Source organism: Diachasma alloeum, unplaced genomic scaffold (assembly GCF_001412515.2).
Source record: "Diachasma alloeum isolate Michigan unplaced genomic scaffold, Dall2.0 Dall_scaffold_00179, whole genome shotgun sequence".
NCBI classification, from domain to species: Eukaryota; Metazoa; Arthropoda; class Insecta; order Hymenoptera; family Braconidae; genus Diachasma; species Diachasma alloeum.
The window spans coordinates 5,614,240-5,631,100 of NW_021680345.1; the positions used below are offsets into that span (position 1 = coordinate 5,614,240).

The 16,861-nt window shown below is 34.3% G+C and overlaps 1 protein-coding gene across 3 annotated transcripts in view; it reads left to right on the forward strand.

The window, feature by feature from the left end:
* Window positions 1-16,797, forward strand: part of LOC107042847 (protein held out wings) — a 53,688-nt gene extending 36,891 nt beyond the window's left edge. The window contains exons 3-8 of one of the 3 annotated variants that reach the window (XM_015264051.2): window positions 1,969-2,085; window positions 4,434-4,577; window positions 5,463-5,565; window positions 7,816-8,127; window positions 11,067-11,187; window positions 14,207-16,797. In XM_015264051.2, coding sequence (XP_015119537.1) covers window positions 1,969-2,085; window positions 4,434-4,577; window positions 5,463-5,565; window positions 7,816-8,127; window positions 11,067-11,149 — 759 coding nt within the window. In that variant the 3' untranslated portion in view covers window positions 11,150-11,187; window positions 14,207-16,797. The other 2 variants (XM_015264056.1, XM_015264062.1) reach the window with 2 other exon arrangements.
* Window positions 16,798-16,861: the final 64 nt, after the last annotated feature.

Sequence of the window (16,861 nt, forward strand, 5' to 3'; positions counted from 1 at the left end):
AAATTATTGTTTGATAGAATATTTCGAAATTTTAAGATTTATGTTAAATTTGACAGCTTCACAATTTAACGGTAATTATGATTGATTGATATATCTATCACTGATTTCGCTCCGGAATTACGGAAAAGATGCGTAATTTTTATTGAATATTTCTCTTCGTGTTGTTTCTCGATAGGGAGGGGCGGTTTTAGGGGAAAATTTCATAAGATGTAGTTGTGGGTGAGGGAATTTCCAACAAAAAGACGGTTTCACTGGAAAATTTGATGAAGAAATCAATGGAAACTTGAATTTTAGATCAATTATTTCCGAAAAATTAGTGAAAATCCGAAAATCTATGTGTAGTTTGCCACTAAATGTTCATATTTTGATTGAAGTTTCAAGTAATTGCATTCCATGTCACTCTCCTTTCAAGCAAAATGCCATCAAGACTCGCTTTAACTGACAAATTTCCAATAAAAATGACTTTAAACATTCATTAATTCCCAGATCACTTGGTATTCATGAAACATTTCATAATTACCGCATTATCTATTTTACAACGTTTTGTCTGGCTGGAATGTACCAACCACATCCCATGAAAACCAATTACCCAGGTATCTCCATACCTCCACAATAGAGAGAAAAATCCCTCCAACTAATAAAGATAAATAACCCCAGTGTAAAGTATTTTACCATGTGTAAAGACACGTTTGATTTATTCTGAAAATGGTTGATGTCGATTTCTCTGAGGAGTTGGCGGCACCTATTATAATGACGGGGCGCTCCTTGTTTCAAAGCCGCGGCCCCTCACCCAGTAGTGAGTGCCTTGGTCTTACTTCACATCCTGAATCGGCACGCAGTTACGTATCTTCCTACGCACCGGCCCGTGTCCATAGACAAATACATCTCATCCCTTCCGTTTCCCTTCCCTCAGCGCCAAACTGTGTGGGAAACTGACGTATTTGTCGCCGCAAAGAGCCACATTAAATATTATTGCAATCACAAACAATGCATTAGCATTAGTTAATAGGAAAAAATACACTGGAGATTTCCTTTTAGGTGGGTATCGTAAAGTGCTGAGCGGAAAGTTTAAGTGTCCATTGTGAGTGGATTTTAGGAGTCTTTTAATGCTTGAGTGGTGCTTCATGGTTTCTTTTTCATTTTCGCGAGACATTTTTAATTTATTTTCCGGATTTCTTGTTTGAGAAAATTCTATACTCGTAATTTTCAATTTTAAACGATTTATTTGGAAATTTCAATTGATTTTTTGAAAAATCCAGTGGAACGAGTTTTGAAGCCTTCATTCCGCTTATCAAGTAATGTAATATGATGTCTATGTATATTTTTTTATGTACTGTAATATTTTATTTACAGTAATTGTAAACAAAGAGAAATTCATTTCTTACTGTAATAAAAAAAATATAGTTCTGTAAAAATATGTAACACAGGTCTGTACTGTAAAAAAAAAAAAAAGAAACGAAGAAGATGAAGAGGATAATGACGATTCCGAATAAATTATTCAACAATTAAATTCTCATTGTGAAAAAATGTAGAAAATGTTAGGTTTAAAATGTTTCAATTCGTCTCTTGATTTCGTTCTGTAAAAATTATCGATAGCATGTTGAATCAGGAGTCTTTGAAAACTTGACTGACGCTTCGTGTTTTATTTTTGATCTTCGAGAGATAAGCAACAGTGTGGGAATCAGGGATTGATTGGTGGGTTACGATAATGTTTATCTTCGGTAGAGACCACCTCTCGAGAATTTGATTGGATGTAAATCTCGGGGTGTTATCGTTCAATGCAGTAGCCAAATGGTACAATCTGATAGAATAAGCCCAATTCAACTCATTACAACGAATTTTTTTATATTTCACGAAAGCTAACTTCGAACTTTTGTACAGTATTTCGTTTCACTCAAAGTGATACTGTGAAAAGATGGATTTTATTAATTAATGTTGACTAATGGTGATGAAAATGAATTGTTTCAGTTCAACTTCGTTGGGAGGATTTTGGGCCCACGTGGAATGACAGCCAAGCAACTAGAACAAGAGACAGGATGCAAAATAATGGTGCGAGGCAAGGGCTCCATGAGGGATAAAAAGAAGGTAATTGACAAATCCATAAGTTATCCCAGAGCCGTGAGATCACTCCAAAGATTTAAACATAGACCTGCAATGCCATTTATACAGAATAAAAAAATTATAGTGAACGTTTGGTGCGTTTGAATCTCGTGATTTTATGTCCATATTCGGCTTGAAAATCGAGGTGAACACTTGGTGAATGCCTCGTGGCATGCAACCAACGTAACTCCCCGGTGGAGTTGGATTAACACTCGTTTGAAGAGAAATAAAATGAAAAAAAAAAATATATAGCCTGCACGTTGTTGTATCCATCCACCAATACCAAGTTGAAGCCCATCATACCTGTCGTAGGAAAATGTTACCGGTTAAGCTGAGGGGGGGGGGGGGGAATAAAACGAAGATGGAGAGGCGACACTCAACTTGTGGTCACTGCACTCTTCGTGTACATGAGAGTCACCTCGCTGGGTGGCTTTTGAAATGCTCCAGTACTTTTCCATCGGACTGATTGATTTATTCACGTTATTATTTATCAATTCGTCTCTCAATCGCTTCTGCTATTTCATTTGTCATATTTAATTCTTCAATTAAATTACGGTTGAGGTCTAGAGGTGTATTGTCGTTTCTCATCAACAGAATTTCTGGCATTTTTTTTAAATCAGAATTTTTAATGAATGAAATTCTGCAAATGCTCGGAATTTAATTTTTTAATTATGAAATAATTTTCCTTCGTGCTGAGTGATTTATTCACGTTATTATTTTTTAATTCGTCTCTCGATCGCTTCTGCAATTTAATTTGTCGTGATCAATTTTGCAATTAAATTACGTTTGAGTTCCAGAGGTATATTATCGTTTTTCATCTACGAAATTTCTGACATTTTTTAATTTTTTTAATCAGATCTTTTAATGCGGAAAATTCTGCAAATGCTCGGTATTTCATTTTTTGTTTCTCAAATAAGTTTCCATCGTGCTGAGTGAATTATTCACCTTATTATTTTTTAATTCGTCTCTCGATCGCTTCTGCTATTTCATTCGTCATATTTAATTCTTCAATTAAATTACGGTTGAGGTCTAGAGGTATATTGTCATTTCTCATCAACAGAATTTCTGATATTTTTTTTTAATCGGAATTTTTAATGAATGAAATTATGCAAATGCTCAGTAGTTCATTTTATTATTTTTCATTTCGTCTCACGATAGCTTCAGCAATTTAATTTGTCATATTTAATTCTTCAATTAAATTACGGTTGAGGTCTAGAGGTATATTGTCATTTTTCATCAACAGAATTTTTGATATTTTTTTTAATCGGAATTTTTAATGAATGAAATTATGCAAATGCTCAGTAGTTCATTTTATTATTTTTCATTTCGTCTCTTGATAGCTTCTGCAATTTAATTGGTCATATTTAATTCTTCAATTAAATTACAGTTAAGGTCTAGAGGTATATTGTCATTTTTCATCGACAGAATTTCTGATATTTTTTTTTAATCGGAATTTTTAATGAATGAAATTATGCAAATGCTCAGTAGTTCATTTTATTATTTTTCATTTCGTCTCTTGATAGCTTCTGCAATTTAATTGGTCATATTTAATTCTTCAATTAAATTACGGTTGAGGTCTAGAGGTATATTGTCATTTTTCATCGACAGAATTTCTGATATTTTTTTTTAATCGGAATTTTTAATGAATGAAATTATGCAAATGCTCAGTAGTTCATTTTATTATTTTTCATTTCGTCTCTCGATAGCTTCTGCAATTTAATTTGTCACGTTAAACTGTCTGTTTAAATTACGCTTGAGCTCAGCGGTACTTGATTTCGTTTTGTAAAAACTATGGATAGCATCTCGTTTATCACTCAATAGGCACGCGAGAGAATTCCCTGTTATTCCTCTCGTTTCGCTTCTAAATATTCATCATTCTGTCGTTCACTTACTTTCTATGGTATCCGAGGACTCCTCTATTGTCGAGGATGCCCGACACTTTTACTTCATTCAGGAGATAATGAAGTGAATAACTATGCATTAAATATGAATCATTGTTTTCAAGCTGCGCTTGGCAATCGTGTGAAAGCTCTTGTAAGTACATAATGCCATTACCAGTGTATTAATGTGATACATTACTCTCATTTGTCATTTTCCTTTGGTCGCGGTTTTTCTCACGTTTTGGTTTATTGAGTAAGTGCTGCTAGGCATGAATAAAATGTACCATAACTCGAGGATTTATTCAGCGTTATGTAATGCTCTTGTGTTGAGTCGTGAATGGGCTGTACTGTATAATTAATTTTTTTTTGTAATTTGAAAATTATGGACTGAGGTTTTGAGGCACTAGTGCAAGTGGACCTTGGGGATTTACTGTTCTTTTGTTGGCTCAACAGGAGGAGCAGAACCGGGGAAAACCAAATTGGGAGCATCTCACAGATGAACTTCATGTTCTACTCACAGTTGAGGACACTGAGAATCGCGCCACACTGAAGCTCGCTCGTGCCGTCGAGGAAGTCAAGAAACTTCTTGTGCCCGTGGTGAGACAGTTCCAACTTTTTTTTTAGGATATTCAAGTACTTTGACAGTTTTTTCCTATTTTTCGTCATTTTCAAATGCTCGGAGGAACTTCAAAAATGACATTGTGAAACTAAACAATTAATTTGTCACCCTATAAACATTTGTTCATTTATTTCTTCATTTCTTCATTTTCATTCTTCGAAATTACACTCCGTTATTAATTTATAAGGAGGAAATGTGCAAAGAAAGACTTCATATTATGCAGAATACAATTTAATTGATACATTTGATAATTAGAAATTTTTAAATGTATGATGTCGGCGTAAGTAACTGTCAAAGGTACTTGGATATCCCTAAAATTTTCTTAAACTCTATAATTATGAAGCGATAGAACAGCATAAATTAATTTTATTCCACTCCAGATGTAAAAATTTCAGTGAAATCTGTCATTTTATTTCTTCTTTAGCTCCAGGTTTATAAGGAAAAAGTCAAACTCGCTTTAATTTTTGGAAGATTTATCTTCATCCAATTAATTCAGAGATATTCATTAAAAATTGTCAACTTATTCTGTTTCTCCGCTGCCACAACTCCCCCAAAAAAATATGTTCACGACAAGTGTTTGCACACCGCTCATATCTCGTGGGTCTTTGGCAAATATTCGTCACAAGTACTTCCGATAAAAATCTTACGAGCAGTAATCGACCGTCTCTGTATTTATTTTACATCAATATTCAGTTCTTACGCGTTCAAGAGTAATAGCAATGAATTTAACGATCAAGTTAAATAACGAAGCACTGAATGTCAAAGACATTGTATAACAATGCTCATGTTTATTCATTTCCTCGAGCGATGTATATTCGAGGATTTTTTGTCTATTGGATACTGACGTTGATGTCGATTGTTAGCAGGCTGATGGTGAGGACGAGCTGAAGAAGAGGCAGCTCATGGAGCTTGCCATTATCAACGGAACTTACAGAGACTCCAACACTAAAGTTGCCGCCGCAGCAGGTAAATTTTTCATCTGTGAATTATTACCCCATTGTGATAGGTATACATGATAATTTGTCAGGGGAAATCCTCTTCCTAAGAGCATTGACAATGCAGTGTTAAAAAAAAATTAATGGAATTTCCGGTACACTTTTTGAAAAGTTTTATCGTATTGTCATTTCACGGGAATTTCACGAGATTTTGTCATTGAAAAAATCAATGTTTTATGGAAAAATCAGTGGAAATGCCAAATTTTAGGTGAATTATTTCATGAAAATGAATTAAAATCAGCAAAATTCGGGCGAATAACAAGATATTGAAAATTAATTAGGGTAACTGAAGATCTCTAAACGTTCATGCCCCGAGAAACATAAATTTTAGAGATTTAAATTAAAAACTATTGCATTTAATATGAAATTCCCTACATATTGTGAAACATCAAGGGATTTCGTCATTGAAAATGTTAAATAGTACGGAAAAATCAATGGAAAGTGTAAATTTCAGTTAAATTATTCCATAAAAATTTACAAAAATCAGGAAAATCCAAGTAAATTGGGGAATTCTAGTCATCCTGTCACTCCAAAATTATTAATTCCATTGAATTGCCCGAGAAAAATTCCAAATTTTCCCATTTTTCTCCCCCTAAATCCAATTAAATGTCACTCTCCTGAAAATTACGAGTCAACTGTCCCCGAAAATTCAAATTTTTTCCAACAGCGTGAGGGAGTCGATATTGCCTTTCACTTCGCGCTTTAAAATCGAGTAAGGCTTGTTAATGCGATTAGAGAGACGATAAGGGGTCTCGTGATTCGAGGCAGACTTACCCATGGGAAAGAGGAATAAAGTGTCTCGGGTCTAGCCGCCGGTTAAAATACACATGAGGATTTTCCTCGCTCAAGAACAATAGTGATTTTCTATGAAGATGTTGCTTATCGCATGGGAACTCGCCGCAGGTGTTGAGGCTTGTGCCGATGAAAATTACATGTCTCTCGTAAATTACGAAAAAAACGGGGAGACAATGTTGTAGAGATAAATAACGAAAAACAAGTCAATCAAGTGTTCGATTCTACTACGCGTGTTATTTTGGTTTTGACAGGGGGGTTTTTTAACAATTCTCGGGTCGGTTCATTAACAGCAGCACGACGCCTTGACCCATTGCCAAAACTTCCGCCTAGTAAAGCCACTTATATGCGTTAATTTTCGAACGTTAGTCATTGACACTTTGAGTGGAGCTTGTGCCAGGTCACAGGCCCATTCAATGCACTCTTTGGGTTTGATTTTCACCGGAATTTATAGCTGCCAAAATAGTGTCAACTAAATCTGGGGATCACGGGGTGATTTATGGGAGAAATGTGAAACCCTGGGACATTAAAATCATTTTCATAATCTAGTTTTTGGGATTTAATTGCACTTGCTCATATTCTTGGGTATTAATAGGCAGGGGGATTGGGTGTCCAAGTGGAACAGGTCGTGCGGTGAAATGGCATTCGTCAAGTTGAGACGAAATTTTACTGAAATTTTTATTTCTGTTTTTTTGTAGTTGCAGAAACTTTTCAAAATTATTCCACAATACGTTGAAATCAACTAGGAAATCGTTAGTAATCAATAATTATGGATATACAAGTATTTGGGCATATTTTGCGGGCAATTAACTTCTTTAACAATTCCATTCTCGTAAATAAATTATGGGAATTATTCTGAATCTTGACAAATTAGTTGCGTTTGGTGACATAATTTTTTAATTGGAAAATTTATCATTCATAAATCCAGAGTTTCAATGATAAAATAATTGCAAAACATTCCCTAACTCTGATTTTTAATTACAAAAATTGGTAGAAATTTGAAAAGAAAAAATAAATAAAAACACTTGAATCTCCTCGATATTGATTGAATCCCGGAATATCAGAATCATCAACAATTAACTTCTTCTTTCAACAATTCCATTCTCATAAATAAATTATGGGAATTATTCAGAATGTTGACAAATTAGTTGCGTTTGATGAAAAATAGGTTTGTAATTGTAAAATTTATTATTCATAAATCGAAACTTTCAGTGATAAAAAAATCGCAAAACATTCCCTACCTCTGATTTTTAATTACAAAAATTGGGAGAAATTCGAAAAGAAAAAATAAATAAAAATACTTGAATCTCCTCGATATTGATTAAATCCCGGAATATCAGAATCGTCAATCCCTCTCCCTGAGCCCTCTTAGCTTTAAATCCATCCCCCCTCACCCCTAAAAGAACAAAAATCTGACGAATGATCGTAGCCTTCGACATTGCAGCCTGCGATGAGGAATGGAGGCGTGTGGCAGCAGCTGCTGCCGAAACCCAGCGTCTCCTTCCAGGTCTCGGTACACAGATGAGAACGCAAAATGCACCCCTGGGTGCACCCCTGATTCTCTCACCAAGGATATCAGTTCCAACAACAGCAGCCTCCCTGCTGAATGGCTCAGGTCCACCGGGCTCACTGCTATCAGCCGGCGATCCACACGGTCTCATCTACACGCCATACGCCGACTACGCCAACTACGCAGCACTCGCAGCATCACCACTACTCACCGAGTACGCTGACCATTCTGGTGGGTTATTTGCTCGCTGACGCTAGATGCACGAGACAGAGCTCTCACTTATCATTAATTACAACATTATTTCTATTTGAATCATCAGGTTCACGATAAATACTTGACACTCTGTTTGCTGGACGTTCAATTCCCCACGAGATGATTTTTTTTTTATTCGAGACTTGAGGATTGAACGTGACGAGCAGAGTGTCCATTACATAGATTTAGGAGAGAATGATATTATCGTCTTATTCAACGATAGGGCCTATAGAATTCAACTCGAAAAGGAAGAACAAAAAATAGTTTAAATCAGTCATTTACTAGTCGCGTCGTAATTGTTTGTTTTTTAGAGATTTTTTTTTTACCGAATTCTCAAGAAGATTCATAGGTGGTTATTGTTTTATTTTCTATTAATTATCGGTAATAGTGCACATAATTTCACCCAGGTGTTCGCAAGACAGGACGATGCGATTCCTGCGAGGATGTAGAATGAATACTAGTCCAGAAATATTGAACAACACATTTAAATATCCTAAATGGATTTTTCAGGGCTGAAGGTGGAGATGATTATTTAAATCTTATGCATCCACTCGTTTTATCGTTGAGATGTACTTTAGTAGCTTAGAAGATCCGTAAGCGCGGGGGTCGGGTAGAATGGGCACTTTTGGATTTTTTCGACATTGCAATTTCGAGAGTTGTTGATGAAATATTGAAAAAAAAAAACATGAACGTTGAAAAAAAATGCCTGAAGTGTCCATTTTATCCCATCTTCCCCCATTGTCTCGATATGAGATGTTGACGCCGTCCTTCAGTGGCTAGAGGCACCACTAATGCGAAAAGTATTCCCATCCCGTTAAGAATATCAACACAAGTTGTGAAGTTGAATACTATACGTTTAAAAACAAAACGCTTTCTTATTGCGTTTACGTACGATAACTGTAAGTGAAGTTGTTTTAACATACCAAACGGATATATATATGTACTACTTCTAACGGATCCTCGCACACTTATGTCTGAATAGGCCGAGCGCGGGGCGTCCAGTCATGTGGCACATTCGTGCATTACTCAATGCAACAATCAAAGGCCATTAATTGTTTTTAGTTGTTAGTATTTTCTCTTGTTTTAGAGCAGAATGAAAAACTATCAGAAGTTTATTTTATGTGTATTGAAGATTATATATCATATTTATTGAGGTTTTAGTACTTTAGGGAGTATTAGAGTAATAGCTCTTTATTTTAAAGCCTTATTTTTACAGCAGTTTAAATTGTCTAATGAATTCGCCTCTGCGCTTTCACATGGTCCGATCCGCCAACCCCCTCCCTTTTTTTAATTATTAATTTTTAGCGTTATTTTATTTATCCCGGTGATGGTTTATGATTTTCTTAGGTATCTTTTGGCAATTTATTGAAATACTTTAGTCATGTTTTTTGTTATTCTTCTCGACGCAACTGTCAAAGTAACAACTACAACGTAATAAACTAGAATCTCGAGTGAGAATCTCCCTAGGGTTTGGTCTAACACGTGAAACTAAAATTTTTTGTGAACACTCGACTAACTCGATCGGTCCGCCTTTCCCACGTTACTCTCTCGCTCTCACCCTCGCGTGGTTTTTTCGCTTTGAACTGTTTTTTTTTTGTTTTATGTAACACAGACATTGCAGATTACCAAAATCGCCCGTAATTTTTTTTTTTTATTTTAAAAAATCGCAGCCGAAGAGAAATTTCTGGTAAAAATTGTCCTTTCGGGAATTTTTACAATTTTTTTTTCCGGAATTTTCAGCTGAAATATTGCATTATCGGATTATTTTTGAGAATTCATTGATTTAGATTTTATTAGTGCGATTGAGTGCAGTTGAAACACTAGTGTAAATGAAAAAACGATCGGCCGGTGATAGATAGGCTGTATACGTAGGGTCTCGAATAGGCAGACAATAGGTGTATACGATGAAAAAAAAAAAAGTACCCCAGGGACCAAACTAAAAGCGTTATTAGAGGACTGATGGTTCTAGCGTATTCTTGTAGGTGTTTAAGGCGTTATCGAAGGCATTTGCTGGTTTACAAAAACAAGAGCTTAATCAGCTGTTGACGCATCAAGCCTTCGAATTACATGATATAGATCACGAGAATGTACATTATTTTATATTATTTTATACGATTATTTAATTTTTATTTTTTTATACAAAATGACAAGGCGATGAGAGAGTGAAATACATTTTTAGATATATTTATATACATTATTTACTCGAGTATGAGCACAGAGTAGGAGTATTTTTTGTTCGAATGTCTTTGCTTTGAGTGAGTGTAAATGGCTGGTTACATTTCTATCTTCAATTTTCAGTATCACGAATTACCTGATTTTCCTTTTAATGAACTTCAGAACTCACAGAGTGAGATGTCTCCATTAAAACGAGAGAATATTTAATCGTTTAACGTTTAATATCATGACGATGAGGTTTAGCGAGTCCTTTCATCGTCTCCACGAACATTCGCAGACAATTTTCTTTAGAATTGTGGTTGTAACGACTAGGCATTTATGGGAACGTTAAAGTATTGTTACGATCTACATTTGCATAATATTTTTGAAAAATCCACTTCGTAGGGGAATTAAATACAATGAATTGTCATTTGTGGAGAGCGCGATGAAGGGACTGTTTTTTGAACAGCAGAGAAAGAGGTTGAGGGATATAAAATACTCCGAAAATTCGTTCGAAGTGCAAATAATGCTCTCTATATTTTACGGTTGAATACTCAAGACAATTTCTCTGTCGTTCATTTGTGCATAATAATTAATTGTAATTTGCCACTTCTTCTCTTGAGGGGAGAGGTGAGTGAAATATGACAAGTTTTATCTTAATAGTTGTGAGTAGGAGGCAGTCCTGGAAATTGTGCTATGATGAAAAAAGGGATATTTTCATGCGTGTCAAAATGTACTCACAGTGTTGTATGTTGGGAAAACAGGTGCAGCAGCCGCTGCGAAACAGCGTAGGCACCTGGGTCAGATTCGCGAGCACCCTTATCAAAGGGCTGGCGCTCTCTCGTGAATACAGAGATAACAGAGTCGCGCCTTAATGCGGGAAAGGTTAGTTTTATTTATCACAAGAATTTTACATTTATTGTTTTTTTTTTTAATTTCAATGTTGTCTTTTTTATTGAGTACTTTTACCATTGAAATTCCACTGGATTCGCTTGCCAATGTATGGATTCTTTATTTTGAGTTGGGGGATTTTTTTGATTTTTTGTACCTGAACGTGGCTTTTGATCTGGCAAATTTATTCGTTATCTGGGGTTTATTTGGGATCGATTTGAGAGAGGTGTATATTTACGTTTTGATTAATAGTTCTGGATTTTTTTTTTGAGAATTTCACTCATCCTTTTGCAGATTTACTCTATCCAATTTTTTAAAATCAAGTTTCACTGAAATCTCAAGGAATTTCGTCACTAAAAATTCGTGTGAACGTGTGATTTAGGACCGAATATTCATATTTTATTAGAAAAATCATGTAAATTAGGGAATTTTCTTCTTCCCGTTGCTACAAAGTTTAGAATTCCCTTGAATTTCCATTGAAATTTAAAATTTAATCATCTTTCACACCAGCAGTATTACATTTCACAAAAAAAAACTTAGTGCATAGCAGTCCATTATTATCCTCCCATAAAAATCATACATTGGAAAAGCAAAGACAGCAGTGGAAAATAGTAAACTTGAAATTGAATTACGATCAGTGCCATGGGATCCTTGGTGTTTGCGTAATCGCGGAATCGCAAATTTAAGGACAATTGGTGGAAATTTATCAGAATGCACTTTTCTGGCGCAACTCCCCGCTCTTAGGTCTAAGAAATTGTTTTATTTATCGATAGGATAGGATGTATGAGATGAGGTCATTCGATTAGCTTTGTTTTTTTTTTTTTTTCGTTCTGATTGGTTCTGTTCTATTCTGTGTGCCACCGTGGCTAAATTATTTCTAGATTCATCGAAAGTTGTGGTGACCCCCAATATGGGTGCGCACCTCCCAACATTTTCAATTAGAAGCGCTGCCCAATTAGACAATGAAAAAATCATCACATAATTTATCAGGGAATTTATGATTGTCTAAATCATGCAAATTGGTTGTATGGAGGGGGCAGTGTTGATGAAAGGCAGAAAAAAAATGTTTATTTTTTTTTGGTGCTTATGTATTGATTAAGATTTCAATCTTCCAGGACATCGTACATATTTTTTTTGCATTTTGTTTCTTTTTTATTATGATTTTATGTTTTTTGGCAACTTGTGCCTGTGGAACAACTTATTGACCTTCCATTTAATCTGTATATATAAATTTATATACGTACTATTATTATATTATTTGCATAAATATTTATATGAAAGAATAAATGAAGAGAAACAAATAAATATTATGAAAAAAAATTATTTTTTTATGTTCTTGTGGAGTTTTAAAATTATTGCAGGGGTGGTAACGTGATGCGACGCGAAGGTTTTCACATTTATTTGATGAATTTCAAACGATCGTTTTCGTTGATTAATCGTTCAGTGATCCTTCTCAAGGAATTATTTCCTGAATTTATTACGAAAAATCAAGATAATTAATTGAATTGCATTTTCAGCTCTGATTGTAGACGATTAAACAATGAATGAACGTTTGATTGACCATGATATGTTATCTATAGGCGAAGAAAACACGCGGCCAAATAAGTGCTGCTCAAAGCTGGCGTCCCACCCTCTTTATTTTCACGTATTACCACTAACAAATAATTTTTTTAACTTTAATTTTTTATAATCAATACAAATATCAAGTGACAATCCTTAATTTATTTAATCATAGACGCAATATTCATCCATTTATCACCATTATGGTCTCTGCACAAAGATAGCACCATCTTTTTATATAAATAATATTCAACTAACAAAAATGCTCCACATGGCCAAGTTGACACTAACGTTTATACACTTTTTTTTTCTCAGTTTAATTTATTTAATACTGTTCGATTAATCATTGTAATGAGATTAAATACAAGGAAAAAAAATTTTTATCGAATAATTTTATTGACGCTTTAAATGCCTGGAACTGTATGATAAATCTGTCCTATACATGGCACGTTGCCGTATAACTCATGAGCCTCTGACACCCGCTTGCTGATGGGACATTTTTAATTAATAACTTTATCGGATTAATTAATACGAAGGAACAAAGTTGAAGAGATAATGCAACTGTGCATCAGGTCTTTAATGTTTTTCATTTAAAAAAATAAACCTTTTTGGTCCATTAAAAAAAAAAATTTGTTCATGAAATTTGTCACTCAGCACTGCTATTTATCTGGTGGCAGGTGCACACCCCTCCCTCCCCCCCTCAAACTGCCTCTAAAATCGGTGGAATAATTCGACGTGACTTGAATTTTTGACAAAATCTCGCAAACTAGCAATAACTAATTTAACATTTCGATTATTGCACAATAATTGTGAAATGAATTAAATCAATGATCTCGCACACATGCATCCAATGTGGGCTGGATGCAGCTCATATAGACTATTCTCTCTTTTTGTAATTCAATTCTAATACATCAGGAATGACATTTTTTTTTTTTTTAAATCATTGAATTAATATTTCTCCAGTCTCTTTGCCTGTCCTATGCGCGGGGAGGGTACACGAGCCATAATAAAATCTCAATTGTGTAATCTGTCGTTAAACAGTATTTAACGCAATTTTTTCATCTACATTTTTTCACGTTTTTTTATATTTACGATGATGTAAAGAAAAGTAATTCTTCGTTTTCTACGTGATCATTTGTGTACAGAATAGATAAACTGCTTCTCACTAATAATTAAAATATTAAAATTGACCAAGTGTTGAAGCACTGCTTTTTGTCCATTAGATCGTGCTATTTGTCATTAAATTTTTTTCGTTTATAATTATCAGGATCGAAAGCACTGCTCGACATTTACTCGATTTGTCAAGCTGACAAGCGACTAGAGGAACAGATTCAAGTGGCAATAATTTTAATATTCAAATTATTAAAGATAAATCATAATCAAATTACTAACAATACTTTTTTTTCTTTTTTTTTATCTTTCTTGTTAACCCTGGTTGTCCATGGCCATGTAGGCTTGGAGTGCTAACAATGGAATCCACTCGCCCCGTGCTAACACCTGGAAACTCTGGATTATCAGCCAACCGCGTGTATGAATTTGAACGATATTCGCCAACGCCGAGACGAGAGCCTTCGCTGTACACGCGTCACCAGCCCTATCTACGTCTCTCAAGTTTATCCATCCTCTGTATTCCCATCAATGAAAATTAATCACAGTGTGGCTGTACGTGGGCCACGAGGAATTGTACACTTAACAGTTTTACGTTTATACGCACATCAGTAGAATTTATCGTTCAAGTATTTTCACAGAAAAATTAAAGTTGAGGAAAAATTACTGAAAAAAGAGAGATTTCATCTTTTTTTACTGAACGAATCGTCAAATTATCGTCGTTAAGTTACATTTCGCTTCACAATTACCTCTTAAACACTCAAATTTCCACATATTAGCTGCATAATTTTTCCTCAACATGTGCCAATAATTATCGCGACGTAAAGTGTTTCTTACTACAGTACTTACTACTGATGTGGCAGCAAGAGAATGTAAAATTTCATCTGCAAATTCCACCCGTAGATGAAGTGCAAGAATTTATCATTCTTTCTCACGAGATATTTCGGAGAAGATTTGTGTCATCGTCCCGAGTGGGTAAGCAAGTATCTTCAAGGTGATCGGGCGTGTTAATTAGGTGGGGTTTCGTTTTTTGTCAACTTCTACTTCGCAAAGGGCAACTGAATATCCGAGTTTTTCGATTGCATTTTTTTTTTCTGAATGAACTTTTTTTTGTTGCCGCATAATTAGACATTACACGCACAAATATGTATGATTAAATTTGAAATTAGATTTTATGGTGAATTTTGAGAGTGGATTATGCCAAGCTGAAGAAAGATTTAACAAATACGTGCAATACATTTTCAGTGCTCTTCGATATTCCGAATTTTTCTCGATCGTTGAGCGTTATTATTACCTTGTTATTATTGTTTTCCATGATTATTTTTCATATGATTATATCGTAGACGAGAAATTCAATTGAAATGAAAAATAAAATGTGAAAATTAATAATCAACTGGAGAGAGTTGAATTATGTTTTGTTGTATTGTAATGAACAAACAAGTTATCATCACAATTTTTCCGCCGAGGCTATGCAACGTTTGTCAACAGGATCTATCGATTGTTATCACTTATAGTTTTTTTTTTCAGATAATTTTTCGAGAATTATTATTGTAAGTTATACATAAATTGTATGTAATTATGATTTCAATGAGTTGCAGGAGTGATTGTGTGAGAGATTGAATTTACTTAATGTCGAATTAACATTATAACAAGCAAAAATAACGAAAACAACAAAAAAAATGAATTATATATACCATTTCGTTTATGTTTAGATCTGCCATATATTTAAATTTAAGGACTTTTTAGTGCTACCTGTGAAATTACGCGCACATTTGGGAACAAAATTATTACTTGTCCATTTTGTTCATTAATCACGATCTTCTCATATCAACATTTCGACCATTAATAATCAATGGTAGCTCGTCTTTCGTTGTATATAAAATGCTCCACAGAATAATTGCGAGCATTACTAGTATCATGAGTGATCTGCAATCTACTTAAGTTTATGACGAATATATATGAGAATAGTAATGTCAAGTTTATTTTATTATGACGTAAATGTTGATGATTTAATAGATACCATTATCGATGTACGAGGAAAGTTGTTAGTGTCAAATTAAAATTAATGCTGGTGAATAAGATTGAATGATTTTCTCTCACTGCAGGATGTGATTCTGCTGGGGATTTTTCATTTCTGAGGAATTGTTGATGGATTATTGTCGAGTTAGATGGGACAGCATTGATTTTATGTAGATATTACGTACTCTTGAGATTCTATTTACTTGAAATTTATTCATTATTATTAATATTAAATGTCTCATTTTTATTTCACGGGCATAGACACCTGTGTATCGCAGGATAGATGGCAATCTATTGTAAAATGTTCGATGATTTTTGATAGTTAACTTCTGTTCAATCTTTTCAAAGATCTGATTAGATGGTACTTTGTATTATCGATGAATTCATTTCGGGATCGTTAATGAAAATGAATATATAAAGATAATTATTTGCATAGATCTATTATGGTGAGTTAAATATTAATTAACATCGACGATAGTCGCGTTACGTAATGATTGATAAATGAAAATTAAATTCTAATAACATTTTACTGAAGCAAACGAAATCATTTGAATCGACCGTCTGAGAAGCTTTATTTACGCCAAACTGAATGAATTTTCTTTTTCGCAGAGAGAAAATTAATTGACTAGGGATGATTTTGAGGGACTTTGGTGAGCGGTTTCAGGTAAATTATCAGAAAATTATAGGGAAAAACATTTTTGTGCACCGACTGCTTCGACAAATTGTATAATTGTTTACTAAACATTAGAGGAGGATGTATTATATAGAGAAATTTATCGTGGAATGCCAAAACTTTACAAACACTGTTGAGAAATGTTTGTCCATCGGAAAGAGCAATAGAGACATATTTTTAATACTCCTACTGTTGAATTTTCATCAACATGTATAGATTAAATAAATTGGATGAATGAAAATTTATGTGTAGAATGAGTTTTTTTCCTTATTCCCTTTTTTCCTGTTATCATCGTTTATAAAAAACCTA